Source organism: Tenrec ecaudatus, chromosome 13, assembly GCF_050624435.1.
Source record: "Tenrec ecaudatus isolate mTenEca1 chromosome 13, mTenEca1.hap1, whole genome shotgun sequence".
NCBI lineage: Eukaryota > Metazoa > Chordata > Mammalia > Afrosoricida > Tenrecidae > Tenrec > Tenrec ecaudatus.
In genome coordinates this window covers 10,762,745-10,779,174 of record NC_134542.1, presented here as the reverse complement: position 1 = coordinate 10,779,174, position 16,430 = coordinate 10,762,745, and the positions used below count along the sequence as shown (strand labels likewise).

Sequence of the window (16,430 nt, the reverse complement as noted above, 5' to 3'; positions counted from 1 at the left end):
CCTCCAGCCACTAGAGGAAGCAAGAGCCTGAGCTCTTAGCCCGTCTTCTATGCCACGGGGAACCAGGGAGTGGAGCGGATTTCTTTTTGGTCCCGTAGTTGGTTGGTGTTGAGATCTATTTGAATTCCAAATATAATGAATCTGCGTTTCTTATTCCCAGGAACAGAACGCTCAGGGGACCCCTTCCCTACTGTAAGGTTTATTTGGGCACGAAACAGAACCAGAAATTGTCCAGATCCTGTAGAACGTTGCTGAGACAAGGTCCTGGAGATTTGGGGGAGATAGGGGGGCTCTCCGGGTTCCCCCAAAGGAGGGGGGAGCCACACACCTATTCCGGGTTTTGGCACCAAATGTAAGGTTTATTTGGGCGTGAAACAGAACCAGAGATCCAATTAACAAAGTTTTAGAAGCAGGCTTTATTGAGAAGCTTGCGGGCGGGATCAGCAACTCCGGGCATTGAGTTATTGAAGCCGCGCAGTGGGAAACTTTAGCTGTGTTTTTATAACCCCCTTGCTGGCAAGCACAGCGGGGGTGTGGGGGGTAATGTGCCTACACAAGGGATTGTAAAAAAGGCTAACAGTCGTTAAATTTTCCGGGAATTGGGTGGGAGTTGGGCAAACTAGCTGAGCAAGCATCCTGTTAGTAAGAACATGCACTTTTGGACATTTGTGGTTTACTGAAGGGAGGGGGAGGTCGGTGAGGAATACGTTTCAAGAACTAACATGGAAGCGCCTGATTCAAAATGGAGTTTCTTGTGCCAAGGCCATTCACCTACCAAGTGCACCCCCTCCCTAACAAAGGAGACACGGCTCGGAAAACCCACAGCAAAAGAGGGGCGAGGCCTTGTCATGCGTTTGCACACATGCATCCCAGTCTTCCACCAGGAAACCCATTACATCAAAACAAAACAAGTCTGCCCCGCAGCTCCTTTCTTCTGTAAAAAGTACTTTTAGGCTAATGAGCCTTTCAACTTCCTCAAGGAGGTTCAGTCTCAGAAGCCCCCAGGGGCTGTTCCACCCTGTCCTCTAGGCCCCCCAGGAGGCAGTGTACTGGATGGCAGTGAGTTTGGCTTGTTTCCTCTCCCCTCGGTCCCCTGTAAATTCCTACTTCGTTCTTTCACTCTTAGGAGAGACAGGACACCATGCAGACACTGCATCTTGGCTTGAGGTAATGGTGGGCAGAAGGCTCATCGGCTTCCGCCAGCGTCTCTGGAAAATGACATAAGTGAATTTGGAGTGATTGCCGAGGTCGAGTTCCTCCACAGAGACTACCTAAGCACACACGAAAATGACCATGACCGCCTATTAGCTTCCGAGCAATGTGTTATTGTGAGGGGTGAAGAGGAGGTCTTTGAAGTGGGACCCAACTTTGTCATTCTCTCCCACCAAAATCCAGGGTCAGTGAGTCAATTCTGACTCATAGTAACCCTGGGAGGGCACTGAGTTTCTGAGCTGGGAAATCTTTATGAGAGCAGAGAACCTCCGTGCTCTCAGGACGACGGGTGGGTTTGACCCCTGACTGTAAGCTGAGAGTCTGAGTCCAACGCTCCATGCTGTCAGAGTCGTGAGTTGTGCATAAATGTACTTGATGGATGAGGAAGGGAGATGGCTCATGTGGCCACAAATGACTTCTGAGCAGCCTGTTGACATGACATCATAAAAGTGTGTGAAACGAGCTACAAGCCTTCCCGGCAACGGGGCCTGTCCGCAGCTGGAGTCGCCTCATGGTTTCCAGGCCGTTCAAACACCCTTGCCAAGTGATATCAATCAGGACTTTTCGGTCCGAACTCTTGGTTTGGATCCCCCGACGGGCTGTTTCTCTCGGGAGGTTGGAGCTTGACCAGCTGAGGTTTTATTGCTGCGGTGAGCTCCGTGAGCTCAGGCCATCTGGCTGATGGTGCTCCGGGGGAACTCTGGGGCCAGCAGAAGGCTCCCTCTGAGCCCTCAGTGATGAGCCAGGGCTTCTACACGGTGCTCCCGGGCCTTGGGTCCTCTGCGTGTGGCCCGTAGAGATTCTGATGTGGAGCAGAGCTCTGGGCTGGCTTTCCCCACTTGGCCGAGTAGATGATGTATCCACTTCTCATGAGGAAGATTCCCGCAATGGCAGCAAAGTAAACCCCGTAAACTAAAAACTGGAGGGAGAAAAGAGAACAATCAGTCACATGTGAAATCTGACTGTCACCCTCTTTAAGCCTTGAATGAAAACTCTCCCATGAAGCCACTGGTAAACTAAACCACTGTATCTGCCCCGGTTGATGAGAGAAGCAAATCCAGAGGCATTCATATATATATTTAAGAAAGAGCTTTATATCAAAGAGTAGTGTAGATTAAGAAAACATTCTAGCCCCGTCCAGACAAGTCCATAAGTCCAATATTAGCCCATATGTCTGATACCAGTCTGTAAGTTCCGCTTCACACTCACGCAGCACATGCAATGATGCGGAATGCAGGAAGATCACAGGCCAGTGGGTGGAAAGCCTTGTGGATCCAGGGGTGGTGGAAGCAGCTCAGCACTGGTGTGGGTCTCCACGTGGCTCCTCCAACCCCAGGGCTCTGGCTTTATCAACGTAGCTCCATACGGTTTATCAACAGGAATGTCTCTCAGGGAGAGTGTGTGGCCCACCTCCAGGGAAGAAGACAGGAGTTCCCAGAATCCTCAGGAGAAGGCCATGCCCACCCAGAGGCTTCATTGGCTATGACCTGATTGACAGGCTAGACTCCACTCCTTCGTTCAAGTTAACAGGAGATGATGTAACAGCCACAACCACCAAAACCCAAAGCCACGTCAAGCCACTGCTGTCTGCACACAGTGCTTTATAGGGACTGCCCTTGCATGCTAAGTATAACATGCTGTCGAGTTTCCAATGCAATGCTGTGATTTTTAAGGAAGCAGACCCCCTCGTCTTTCTCTGAAGGGCAGCAGAATGGCTGATCCTCATCCCAGCGCTCAGCCCACTGCACCACCATGGCTCTTTACACGTTGAATGGAAAGTATCCCAGGAAGCCACTGCTCAAGTGGACAACAGTGAAGCCCACTGAATCAAGAATGTCTTCCCTGAGCACTGCGCTCCGATCTGCAGTTTAAATGACCACCAGTTAAGGTGGAGCACAGATGAGAAGTTTAAGCAGGAAGAGAGCTGACATTGTTGGACAGGGAACAAAAGAGGTAGCGATGAAATAGTGTGCAGTAGTTACATAATCAGGTGTCAACTTGAGGAGTGGAGGGGTGGAGTTAAGCCTGCCAATCGGGTTGCTGCGGAGGTACAATGGAGATATGTAGCTCACCAGAGGCCAGATCCACCCTATCTACCTTCCTTTTCCTGCTGTTGAGACACTCAGAGAGCTGGAGGAGCATGCGGAGACCCGCACCAGCACTGAGATGCTTGCACTGCCACTGGATCCACAGGACTTTCCACCCAGTGGCCTGTGAACTTCCTGCATTCAGCATTACTGCATGTGTTGCGTGAGTCTGAAGAGGAATTTATGGACAAGTATCAGACAGATGGGATAATGTCGGACATATGGAATTGATCTGTACTGGGCTAGGATGTTTTCTCAATATTCACTTGCTCTTTTATATAAAACTCTCTCTTATACATATGTGAATGTCCCTGTATTTGCTTCTCTAGTCTACCCAGCCTAACCCATGGTGACACAATGCAAAGTGTGTAGCCAATGTCACTGAACTGTTGTTGCTCATGTAAAAACTGTGAGTGGAAGTGTATTGAGTTGTGTATAATGCCACAAAAGTAAATAAAATATTTACTTAATTAAATATTTTTTAAAAGTTGACCATCTGTGTCATTGGTAAGCAGCCTTGGTGACTCTGTGGGTGGCACTGCAAGGTTGGTGGTTCAAAATTACCTGCAGGAACTCCTTGGGAAAAAGATGAGGCTGCCTGCTCCCATAAAGATGTATCTCAGAAACCCGACGTAAGATCTCTGAGTTAGAGCTGATGCTGCGGCAGTGGGGTGTGATATAATTGGTAATGCATCCGGATGCTGTTTGCTTGGCTTGTGGGGTAGCCGAGACCCAGGACCTCACAGGAGTCATTTAGATTCATATAAAGCCTTTCTCTCCCATGTTCAGAAGAACCCAGGATGAAAGTGTACGTGGTGCAGTGCCTACCACTTAGCACCTAAATCCTACCTCTTAGCACCTAAATCTTACTTACCCACCCGAGATTATACCAGAAGGATAATACATGCAATGTCTCTGAGAAGAAACTTTTGATAGTGAGGTGACCTTGAACCTGCCTTGCCCCTCTTTGTTCAGACCCACACATGTAACGTGGGGTTGAGCTCGTTTTCAAGTATGCAGTGGAGCAACAAGTAGGGTCAGCATGCCTGCCTCTCTGGTGAAAATCTCAGGAAGCTTCAGAACTGGACGATGATCAGGGGACACACATGGGGGGTGGACATTGATGGAGGCACTGTCACCAGGTATAGCTTTAGGAGCAAAAGTAAATATCAAACTCTAAACTCAAACGCATGGCCATCCAGTCCATTCCAATCCAGTTGTGTCTATTGTCCTGAAGCCCTTCAGAGTGTGTTGTACCAACACAATTTGACCAAACCCATTGCCATTGAGAGGACTCCTGGCCACCCCCTGTGTGATGGAGGGGTGGAACGGCTCCACGAGCCCTTCTAGGCCATCACCGTACAGAGACACTTGGTATGACCGGAAGGAGCTCCAATCACCAACCTGCTTACACCCCCTGGGGGACTCGGCCTGTAACTATTAGGGAACTGCTGGGTTTAAATTTTCCTAGTCTAGAAATTTAAAGGTTTGGGCGGGGGGATAATGTTAAACAATTGCTCAAAGTAAACCCCTATTTCATAGAATTTTGAACTAAAATAAATGAAAAATTTGTATAAAAGGTTGATGTTATCATTTATGTAGAATACATTAATGATTAATGTTTTGTTTGTTTTTAAACATAAACCTGTGTTGTAACATTCAGGATAAGAGTTGGATGCCATATCAGTAATTTTAAAGTTATTTTTCAAAGTGCTTCTTCATATATCTCTGTGATAAAGATAAAAATGTATATCTGAAACAGTTCACAAAGAACTCACTGCCCTTGAGTCGATGCTGACTCATAGTGACCCTATCAGACATGGTAGAATGGCTCCTGTGGGGGAGGGTTTCTGAAATTGAAACTTCACAGGCATAGAAATACTAATCTTTCTCCCTCAGAGCAGCTGGTGGTTTCAAACTGCTGGTTTCAAACCTTGTGATTAATAGCCCACTATATGAGCATATCCCATAATCAGGGATCCTTACAAAAGAAAAACACCACAGAACAATGTATGTTTGCTATTGCTGTTAGGTGCCTGCAGCCGGCTCTGACTCACGGTGACCCCGTGTACCGCTGAATTGACACTGCCCAGTCCCGTGAGTCCTCACAACTGTTCTTCCGTCGGAGCCCATTGTGGTAACCGTGGCGTCAGTCCATTTTATCGGGGCCTTCTTTTTCACTGCCCCTCCAATTTAGCAAGCATGATGTTCTTGGTCTGTCCTGTTCTGTCTGGACTGCTGACATGCATGCAAGACTGCTTTAATAAAAATTAGTTGCTCATGTCAAATGTATATATTTTTGTCTGATGATGCAAACTCATTCGAAACTCTATTGGTTTGCAATATAATGCTCTTCTCGACTATAATTGTAAGGTCTTTGGGAGTCCATGTTTCTCAACTGCTACTCACTGTTGATATTAAGGAAGCATATGCATACCTGTGATATAATCAACCTGGTATTCAAACATAATGCGTTAAGGGTGGATGGACACAGGGGATCTTAACAAATCCAGAATGTGTACGGTCTTTAAAATAAATGAATATTAGTTATACTTTTGACTAGTATTGTATTGATATGTATTGAATATGTTTAAATGAGACACATAAATATACTTGGTGTGGTAGATATACATTTCCGTGTCAACTTGAGGGTATTAAAAGTGAAGGGGTGGAGTCTAGCCTGTCAATAAGGTCACAGCCTGATGATGCCTCCTCATGAGGATTCAGGGAACTTCCTCTCTCTCTGCTTCACTATCCTGTTGAAGAGCCACATTCAGAGAACAAGATGAGCCATGTGGAGACCTGTGCCAGTGCTGAGATACTTCTGCCCCCCCGCCCCATTGGGTCCACAAGAATTGGCACCCCTGGTCTGTGAGCTTTTCGTATTTTGCATCATTGCATGTGACTGCATGAGTCTGAAGAAGGAATTTTGGACTAGTATTGGACATATGGGCTAATACTGGACCTATGGACTTGATCTGGACTGGGCTGGGATGTTTTCTTAATAAACAATTATTCTTTGAAATAAAGCTCTCTCCTACACATACATGAGGATCACTGGATTTATTTCTCTAGCCAACCCAGCCTAACACACTTAGTTTTTAAAAATGTGAAGAAAAGTTCCTAGGTGTGTGTGTGTGAACCTTTGAAGAAGTTACCTCATAAATCTGCACTCTCACCCACGACATCAGTAGAAAGACAAGTAGGGCGACTTACCTGACTGCTGATGGGCAGGTTGAGCCCCCTGGGATCTACCACAGTCACGGTTACAATGGTCTGGATCACCAAGGCAACAAATGAGTTGATTCCAAATACCAGTGCATAGCGCTCCACGCTGAGATTAACTGCGATCTGAAATCTACCAGGACATGCATGAAATGGTCAGGAAACACATTTAACAAGAATCCATGGGGGTGGGGGGTGGGGAGTACACATATTCCTTATTCAAAAACAGGAATCAAAGAGTAAGCAGTGTTTACTAGCCATTCTTGTCCCAATCTCTAGTGTAGACAAAGAGACAGCGCAAAGAAAGAGGGTTAAACAGTGGCCACTGGGTCCTCAGGAGCCCTGCGGTTATTTGGTTACATGCATGGACAGCAGTTCAAAACCACTAGCAGCTCTTGGAGGGAAAGAGGATGGCTTTCTGCTCCCGTCAATAGTGAGACTTGGAAACTCACAGGAACAGTTTATACCTTGGAATTCTTAACCATTGGAGACGACAAGGCGGCATTTCCCCAAGGACAAAGCTCCAAAGGTAAGGAAAGAAAATAGTAACAATAAAAAATACCAAACCCACTGCTACTCAATCAGTTCCAACTCATCGCAACCCTAGAGGCCAGGGTTGCACTGCTCCTGGAACTGTTTGCCGGAGTAGAAAGCCTTAGCTTTCTCCCACAGAGTGGCCAGGGGTTTTGAACTGCTGATCTTGCTGTTAGTAAACCAATGCATAACCCTTACGCCACCAGGGCTCTTGATTGGGGAAAGAGGAATGGAAACAGGAAACACAGGGAAGAAGTGGGATCAAGGATGCTTGATGAAGGGGAGTGGAATGAGTGAGATACAACAGACTGGAAACAATGATCTGCTCTGTGAACCTCAACTCATTTCACCAGGAAAACTTTTTAAAAAGGCTGTTGGCACTGAATCAATTCCAAACACGCTACCAGGCTAAAATGGTGAAAAAGAATGATTCTGAACAGATGCTGAGCAGTAGTAACAGCAAGTAAACTTTAGCTTGTTTGATAATCCGACATCACCAAGGCTTCTTTAAGTTGAATCTATGGCCACTCCAGATCCATTGTGTTTACTTTTTATACAGATAAATATACTACACTCTTAAAAACTAGGCTGGATATTTTCATTATAAATGGCAACATTCCTGAACCAACCCATTGTAATGCTTCCAGAAATTTAGCCTAATGACTGTAATTTCTCAGAACTGGAGAATATACGATGCTATTTGATTTAAGGTCCTGGCGGCATAGGGTAGTGGGTTATGACTTGGGCTGCTAACCGCAAGATCAGCAGCTCAAAATCACCAGCTGCTTCACAGGAAAAAGATAAGGATTTCTATTCTTGCAAAGCTTTATGGTTTCAAAAACCTACAGGGACAGGGGTACCCTGTCCTATAGGGCCAGTATGAGTCAGCATTGACTCGAGGGCAGTAAGTTATCTGACTTCAGATCTGGTTTAGCAGTGAGTTTTAATGAAACACAAAACATTGCCCAATCTGACAGATTTTTTTGAGAGTTATTGTTGTTAGGAGCTCATATGGCACAGTGGCTCAACTGTTAGGTTGCTAATAGCAAGGTCGGTGGTTCAAACCCACCAGCTGCTCTGTAGGAGAAAAACGAGGCAGTCTTTTCTCTTACAAGTTTCAGAAACCCTACGGAGGAGTTCTGCTCTGTATAGGATGGCTAAGAGCCAGAATCAATTTGAGGGCAGTGGGCTTATTTTAATTTTATTCATTCTTTTTCCAATTGTCTAAATTGACAGCGTCCATGTTCAATAAACGAATTATTCTTTGGAAATTCTTAACCATAAGTGGTTGTACCATTTTGTGAGTCTTATAATACATTTCAACCCTTCAGATAGATTTAAATATCTCATGACAACACATTTATGAAAAGGATAGCAAAAAATTCCAAGAGCCCTTGTAGTGTAGTGGGTTACCAGTCAAGGTCAACAGTTCAAACCCACCAGCCGCTCTGTTAGACAAGGACAGGAATTTCTGCTCTCAGAAAGATTTCTAGCCTTGGAAACAGGGAGTGTTCTGCTCTGTCTGAGAGTGTTGCTATGAGTCAGAATCAACTCGAGTTTGGTTTTTGGGGGAGAAAAAATGTACATTTTTTAGAGTTCTTCTTTGGGATACAAGTAAAATCTTTTGATTATGAATATATTCAAAATTATGCAAGAAAGCAATCCCTTCCCTTTAATAAAATCCTTGCCTCAAAAAGAAATGGAGACATTTTGATAAATATATGAACTTACCAACACGTTGCATCTTCTTTATTTGTGTTATGTTCTATTATGCCCCGAGCACTTACATATTTCAGTGCTGTGTGTGTGTGAGTGCATGTGTAAGATCTCTAGAATTTAGCTTTTCTTGTAACCTTTGCATCTCCTTTTTTTTTTTCTTCAGCATCAAACTCTGTAAGTTTCCTAAGAATCTTTCATCTTATGCAAAAATAGGTGGTTTGGATTATGAAGCACTTCATTACAAGTGAAATGAAGGCTGGAACCAAAATGCAATCATTCCAAGTTAGCGCGCATCCTGCCTTGGTGTGGCAGATCGCTTAAAATAATGTAGCGCTGCTTCCCATTTATAAACCTACAGATTTTTTGGGTCTGTTTTCTTTGTTGCTTAATCTTAGCAATATTCAAAGAGCAAATTAAAAATCTAGATGAGTTGCATCTAATTTAATAAGACGTAGCCAGACATTTAAGTAGTCATGTTTAAGGCGTGGGTTAAGGGTTGGATTGCTAACTGAAAGGTTGGGGTTCCAATACCCCAGCCAATCCACAGGAGAAAGATGAGGCCGAGCAGTCTGCTTCCTTAAAGATGGACAGCCTCAGCTACCTTACAGAGCAGACCTACTCTGCCCCACAGGGTTGCAATGAGTCAGAATCCGCTCAATGGCAGAGTTCTTTGTAGTTCTACTTTCAGTATCGCAATGAATTAAAATTCCTCTGCTCTCAGAGGAACCACAGAACAACACAGGAAAGCGGAGACCGTGTTGGTTTCGTTCTAGGAGCTGAAAGAAAGGTAATACTTACACAGCTATGGTTATAAGTAGCATATAGCCTGACTTGAATACCAAATAGCCAGCATAGCACACCCAGATGTTGGCGGTGTAATGCATGAGGAGCAAGGCACCCGCATTGGCCACGGAGAAGACCCCCAGTGCCAGCTCGCCCAGCAGGTCCCAGTTGACGTTCACATAACCGACGGCAAAGGCAGCCAGGGCCGCTAAGAAGCAAGATAGATCAACATAATGACTGCACATGGCAAGCATCAACATGATCCCCCAATCCCAAAGGGCTTTCCAGTCATGGGCAACACTCAATGTGTTCAGTTGGGTAGTCCATTTTATTCATCTTTACCATGACTCTTAATTCATATTCATCTGTTTTCCAATTTCCATCTTGGTGTGGCCAAGGCATGACCTCAAGGTTTTCCGGGTATAGATTTACATACCCACCCTTCACTTATTGATATGGTTAATTTTGAAAGGCCAGGCTGTTACGTGGAAATGAGGGTGATCACCGCAGATCACAAAGCGGAAGACGATGATATCATAGCACAGCTGCCAAACCATTGAGAATCATGACCAAGCCAAGTTGACACATAACATTAACCACCACAGCCAGTGTGACTGGTGCCCCGAACCTTGGCATTCTTTACTGCCAACGCTACTAAGTTGGATAGCAGATTGTTTTACTGTGGTTGTAAATATGAATGATCAGATAGATAACCAGAGAGTCGATAAATGAAAGTCAGGAATATAATACTTGTAGAGTTTGGAGATTCAGTAACTAATAACACTGTCTACCTATATCCTACACATGCATGACACATATACATATATGCGAAGACGCACAATACATTGTAGTAATTAGGGTTCACTTCATAACCTGACAATATGTTTCAAATTAAGTTGATTAGTGTGAATTAGGTAAGAACTACGGCAAAAGAAAATGAAAATCTGTCTCACCTCCCTTCTAAAATTACAACGTAAGAAGAATGTCAAAAGCCTTTGAAATTGGAGACAATAAATAAATCAGAATAGGTTTTCTGAAACTTTTGGTAAATAAGGGTGTGGGAGAATATCCACTTCCTAGAAAATATCTTCAAAGGTCTCCACTGTCATTTCCATTTTTCAAGATATAAATATTTACATCAGAGACAGCTTCAAAGACTGGCTGTTCCCTGATTGTGGACACCTGATTTTCCCATGTCCTCCATCCTCCAGCAAACCTCCTTAAAGCTAAGTTTGGGGGGTATTTTTGTCCGAAGTGGGGACTGTGAAACTAAGTCAAATTGTTTATTAACCAGGGGTCATAAGGAAGCATTAACAATCCCATTCATGTTTGAAAATAAATAAAACTCTTTACTTCTATATGTGGTTGTTATTATCCAAAAAATAAAATCCCCCAAAAACCTCACTGCCATCAAGTCGATTCTGACTCCAAGTGACCTTGGGAGCCCCAGTGGTGCAGTGGGTTATTCTTTGGCAGTTTGAGGTTGGCAGTTTGAAACCACCATCTGCTCCTTGGGAGAAAGATGAGGCTTTCTACTCCCATAAAGAGTTACAGTCTCAGAAACCCACAGGGTCCCTGTGAGTCAGAACAACTTGAAGGCAGTGAGTTGTTTTTATTAGATGCCAGCAAATCAATTTAAATTCTTTCCTCTGCACATGAATAGGGGCTTTATCAACACTTTCCAAGGATCAGAGGGAATTGTAGGTTTAGTGTAGAACAGAATCATTTGAGGCTTAGTCCCAAACTTTGGAATTACTCATTTGAACGATGCAACAACCACTCACTAAAGTGTCCTGTCCTCCTAAAATTTTCTGGTGCCTTCTAGCCCTGCAAACACCTGTGTGCCTTCTGAACAGCACCCACTGACCGTGGAGAAATTCATATGTATGGGATTTGCAGTGAGGAGTAAGTGAACAGAAGCCCTGATGGTATAGTAGACTACACACTGGGCTACTAAACACAAGGTCAGCAGTTCAAACCTACAGGGTGCTCTGTGGGAGAAAGAGGAGGCTTTCTGCTCTGTTTCCAAGACTTACATCTCAATAACCCACAGGGCAGTTCTACCCTGGTCTGGAGGGTTGCGATGAGTCATCATCAAGTCATGGCAGTGAGTCTGATTTCCAGTTTTGGATGAAATCAGTGTGGGTGGCTGACAACTCGACATGGTAGCTCATCTGCTACTGCCAAAAAAAGGGAGCGACATCAATGTTGTCTTACCTTGAAAAGTTGCGATGGCTTCTACTGCCCCATTATAGACGGAAGAGTTCTGAAACTGGACCTTGTAATCCCAGAGCATTTGAACGTAGTTCAAAACCTGGTTAAAACCCGCTGTGGAAAGAGCCCACCACAGGGACCAGTAAAACAGACGCTTTGAGGCATAGCACTGCTTCACATCTTGGACCCACTGTACAAAGACTCTCACAGCCATGTTTTTGGCCTTTGGACTACTCAACTGGCTGGCCTCCACAGTCCTGGAGAGGGTGGGAAAGTCTGTAATGCAAGTCTCCTCTTGAATGTCTGGACCACCAGCATTTGTGCTAAGGGAGTCTTTGCTGGGCTTGGCATGAAAGAACAAGCTCTTCTTGGGCATTGGCAGAATAAGTGAGAAAAGGAAGGCCATGGAGACACACACCATGGACATGACATTGAGGTAAAAGTAGGAGAGGTTTGCCAGGGAGACCAAGAGTTGGGCCAGCACCGAGGCCGCTGTGTAGGCCACCAGGGTGACGCTCCTGCAGTAGCCGCTGACTTTCTGGTAATGCTCTGGACTGACCACGCTGTAGATGTAGGCGTAGTAGGCCACCTCGGTGGCGGTTACCATTCCGAAGAAGAACTCCACAACCTGCATCGCCATCACTCCTTGGCCAAGCAAGAGCAGCAGCCAGGTAGCCATGAAGCTAATCCCCTGGAGAACGATGACTGGCTTGTAGCGGACGTAATCGGTGAGGATGAACACAGGAAACAGCAGTGCCAGGTAAGAGTACGTCCAAACGGGAAGTATCTCATTGGTGATCTGCAGAGTTGTAAGAATGGATCACGTGACTCAGGAGCTCTAGGAAGCAGCAAGGCTGCCTACTCCACTAGTGTGCCTTGCCCAATGTGCAAATCTGCATGCACCTAGTTAGTCTTCTTCATATTGTGGAGAAGTAAGAGAAGAGAGCCCTACCAACCAAACACAAGCAAAGAAACACCCCCCAACATCCAGTTTCTATGCTCATGTACATGTTTCTGGCTAGAAGAGTATATTAGGTTAGCATTCAATCTGATCAATAAATGATCACAGATGACTAAATGTGTCACACATTCTTCAAAATGCTTCTGAGTTGTCCAGGCTCTGTTGCCTGGGAAATGCTTCCTAATATGCCATCTTGGTCAAAAGATGGTCAACATCAAGTCAAGAGACTTCACACGTTAGAAGAATCTCCATCTTTGCCCACATGACAATCCTCCATGACAATCCTCCATGACCTGATCATGGAGGATCAGAGAGTGGCAGAGTTTGTGTGTTTCATCCCCTTCCTGGACCCATTGGCTGGGTTTCCAATACCGCCCTCCCCACCCATTCTATTGCGTGTATCTTGTTCAGCTCACAGAGGTTCGTCGGAACTGCATGGAACCCAATTTTCACAGGAGGAAGGGCCAATGCTCACTGGGATTGCATGGTGGCTGAGAGTAGAAGCCTGCAAAGTCACCAAACCATCTTCTCTATTGAAATTTAGATTCACTGCAGTTGCTGTAAGGAGCTCTGGTGCCCCAGTGGCTATACCCTTACCTTCCAATCAAAGGCTGGGGGAGTCGGCTTAGAAGCTCTATAGGGCAAGTCTACCCTGTGCCAGAGTTACTATGAGTCAGAATCCACTTAGCTCTTGATGTGGATTTCTTCTCAGAGGCTGTTGTAGAAAGTCGCAGGCCCACAAGGCCCAGCGTGACTAGCTGCAGTTACCAGTTGAGTTTCTTTACTGGCCCACAGGTGCCTATCTGAGCAGATGCTCGGGCTGCCTCTGAATCAGATCTGCCTTTTGTTTGAGTCTTCATTGTGATAAGATTCAATCCAGGCCACTTGGAAACACAGCTGTCCCCATGTGTTGGGGACATCACAGCAGAACATGCTCACCTTTGTGTCCTTGAAACTGGCCACCTAGCAAAGAAGCACCGGTCAGTCGCTGGGCCTGGTGAGGTCACTTTCTACCCAGCATTTTCATGACTCGGCTGGAGACTATAGCCACTCCATGGGATTCTCCAGCTGGGCCAGTGCAATTTCTTATTGCTTCTTCGAATCAAACGGTACGGCTACAAAAATCACCAAACCCTTTGTCATCATGCAAAAATGTCAGCCTGGGAAGCTCTTGTTTGACACAGCCTCCATGTGGGAGCACACACCCTTCGGAGCGCTCTGCTCCCATCCTCCCAGCCCTGCCCGGGAATCCTGCATCTGTGATTTACGCCACACAGTTCTGGTATTTTTCCAGGGCTCACATTGCCCTCTGGTGAATGTTCTTTAGAATTTTAGGAACCAAGAAGTCAGACAGGGGCAAGAGCAGGGCTGTAGGGTGGATGGGGTAGGGGTTCCCAACAACACCTGCCCAGGACAACCCTTGCCGTCTTCCAAAAAGAAGCAGGTGCCTCTTCGTGTTTGGGGGAAAAAAATTCCTCAGTGCAATTTCTCTGGCCTTTTCCTCATCAGTGTGGGTTTCTGTTTTCCTAACATTTCTTCCTGAGAAAACTCTGCAGCTGTCTTGTGTCCTTTGAGAAAAATCCATCCTTTGGATACCCAGTCACCATCCCCTTCTGAGCTGGCCTCTCTGCCTTGAATTAATCAGGGTCCACAGATTCCCTAGGAAACCCCTGTTTTGATTGGATCTTATTTTGGAAGCCCCCCTCACTAGACAAAGAGGAGAACTTGTCTGCAGTCAACCACCAATGGCAGCGACATGTTTAAACACAGTTCATTCGAAACCAACCAGTGTTTCTCCGAACGGGAGCCCTCATGGTGATGCTTGTTCCTCTGACTTGTAATACAAGGAAAGGAAGTTGATCTTTTGGTATTCTGGGCCTGAGAGTAGGGCTGAGAGATAATGTTGTTCTCGTCTTATCTGCTGGGAAACACTTTTCCAAAAACAGTAAGAGATGTCTCTGAAGAAATGCTACCATTCTCTAACAGAGACAAGTCTGCTTGTGCTTCAGCAGCATAGAGCTTACCGACTCACTCCAAACTCCCTGCCATCGGGTTGATGCTGACTCATAGCAACCCTGCAGGACAGGGTAGAATGGCTCCTGTGGGTTTCCAAGACTGGAATTCTTCAGGGAAGCAGAGAACCTTATCTTTCTCCCATGCACAGGGACTAGTTATACTCAGACTCAAAAACTGACTGCCATCAAGTCAATCCTGACTCCTACCAACCTTAAAGGACAGAGTAGAGCTGACCCCTGGAGTTTCTAGACTGTAACTCTTTACGGGGGCAGTCAGCCTCATCTTTCTCCTGAGGAGTGGCTGGTGGTTTTAAGCTAGGTTTCATATAATGGAAATAGTCATGGAAATGGGACACCTGAAATGTTGCCAAGCATGAAGACTCATGTCAGGACTCTGAGGTGTAAAGATACTTGGGTGTTTCTCAGCCATGTTTTTGAATGTAAGGGAAGAGTAGTTGAGCAGTTCTAATAGGAAAATCATTACGCATTGAGGTCACCATGTTAATCTCCCCCCAATGGATGGGGCTCTTGGCTCCCTGCCCTCCCCCAAGTCCCGCAGACATGGAAACCACACTGAGAGACGCACATGCTGCTGAACTTACCTGCTCACTTGTCAGGTTTTTGTCTGGTCCCGATAAATACGGGATGAGGAAGGGTTCTGAAGGTCTCATCATGGAGAAAAATCCAAACAGGCAGAGGATCACGGTAGGATAAATCCAGGAATGACTCGGCGGGGAATCCATGGCTGGCAAAGGGAAACAAAGCCAAAACCTACTGGTGCTTATCTCTTTGGGTTTCTTAGACGTAACACAAAACTGATGATTTCCAAAGGTTTGCGGAAAAGATAGTCTCATTCACAGGGGAAGGTAACTGCTCTAAATAAAATTCCTTCAGTGAACTAGTCTAACCCTCCTTTGTCAATGAACTTGAACTTCTTAGGTCTTTGACCTTCTGATGGGAGCACTTCTTTGTGCTCTCGACCACCAGCATGGGAAGAACTTGGCCAAAAAAATCCAAACAAATCCCAGTGCCCAAATTCATGGAAATATTCTCCTATTGATTCACATGGAAAATTGGTGTATTTTGCCATGACAATCTAAAGGATTCTTTGTAAGCCTCTCTTCCATGACCTGTTCCTCACACAGCACATTTCATATGGACTAGGGATGCCCAGTCCTGATAGCTAGTATTTCTTGGTGGGAGAACTCTCTCTCATCGAAACCAGTGTGGTTTATCGCTCACCTGTAACTCAGGAATGAATACATCCAAAAGAAGAACAATAGCCGTATGGCAGGATGAGGGGTCTTGAGGAAGAGTTTCGGAACAAAGTTTGCACATCTTTCTGGATTCCAAAGAAACGACAGCAAAACCCCAAACAGTGACAGTCAGGTCAATTGGGACTCGTAGGGGCTCTGTATTAGGTTTTGGAGATTGTAAAACCTTATAGGAGCAGACAGCCTCCTCTTTGTCCCAAGGTGAAGCTGATGAGTTTGAACTACTGACCCTGCAGTAGCAGCCCAGGGTTAACCTCCTGTGTCACCAGAGCTCCTTACTATATGGCGAACAGGATTAGAACGTGCACCACAGGTCTATTTGTTCTGCACAGAGAAACCTGGGAAACCACAAACCCTGCTAAATGAGGACTGGATTATACCCTGGTGGCTTATACGTTGGGCTACT

The 16,430-nt window shown here is 45.5% G+C and overlaps 1 protein-coding gene across 1 annotated transcript; it reads right to left on the bottom strand.

Annotated features, from left to right (window-relative positions):
• Positions 1-456: 456 nt before the first annotated feature.
• Positions 457-15,489, bottom strand: SLC19A3 (solute carrier family 19 member 3). Its single transcript, XM_075529196.1, has 5 exons — positions 15,353-15,489; positions 11,778-12,573; positions 9,576-9,768; positions 6,516-6,657; positions 457-2,131 (listed from the first exon to the last, which is right to left on the bottom strand). The coding sequence occupies exons 1-5, from the start codon at positions 15,422-15,424 to the stop codon at positions 1,964-1,966; spliced, it is 1,371 nt and encodes a 456-aa protein (XP_075385311.1). The 5' UTR covers positions 15,425-15,489; the 3' UTR covers positions 457-1,963.
• Between the last annotated feature and the right edge of the window lie 941 nt (positions 15,490-16,430).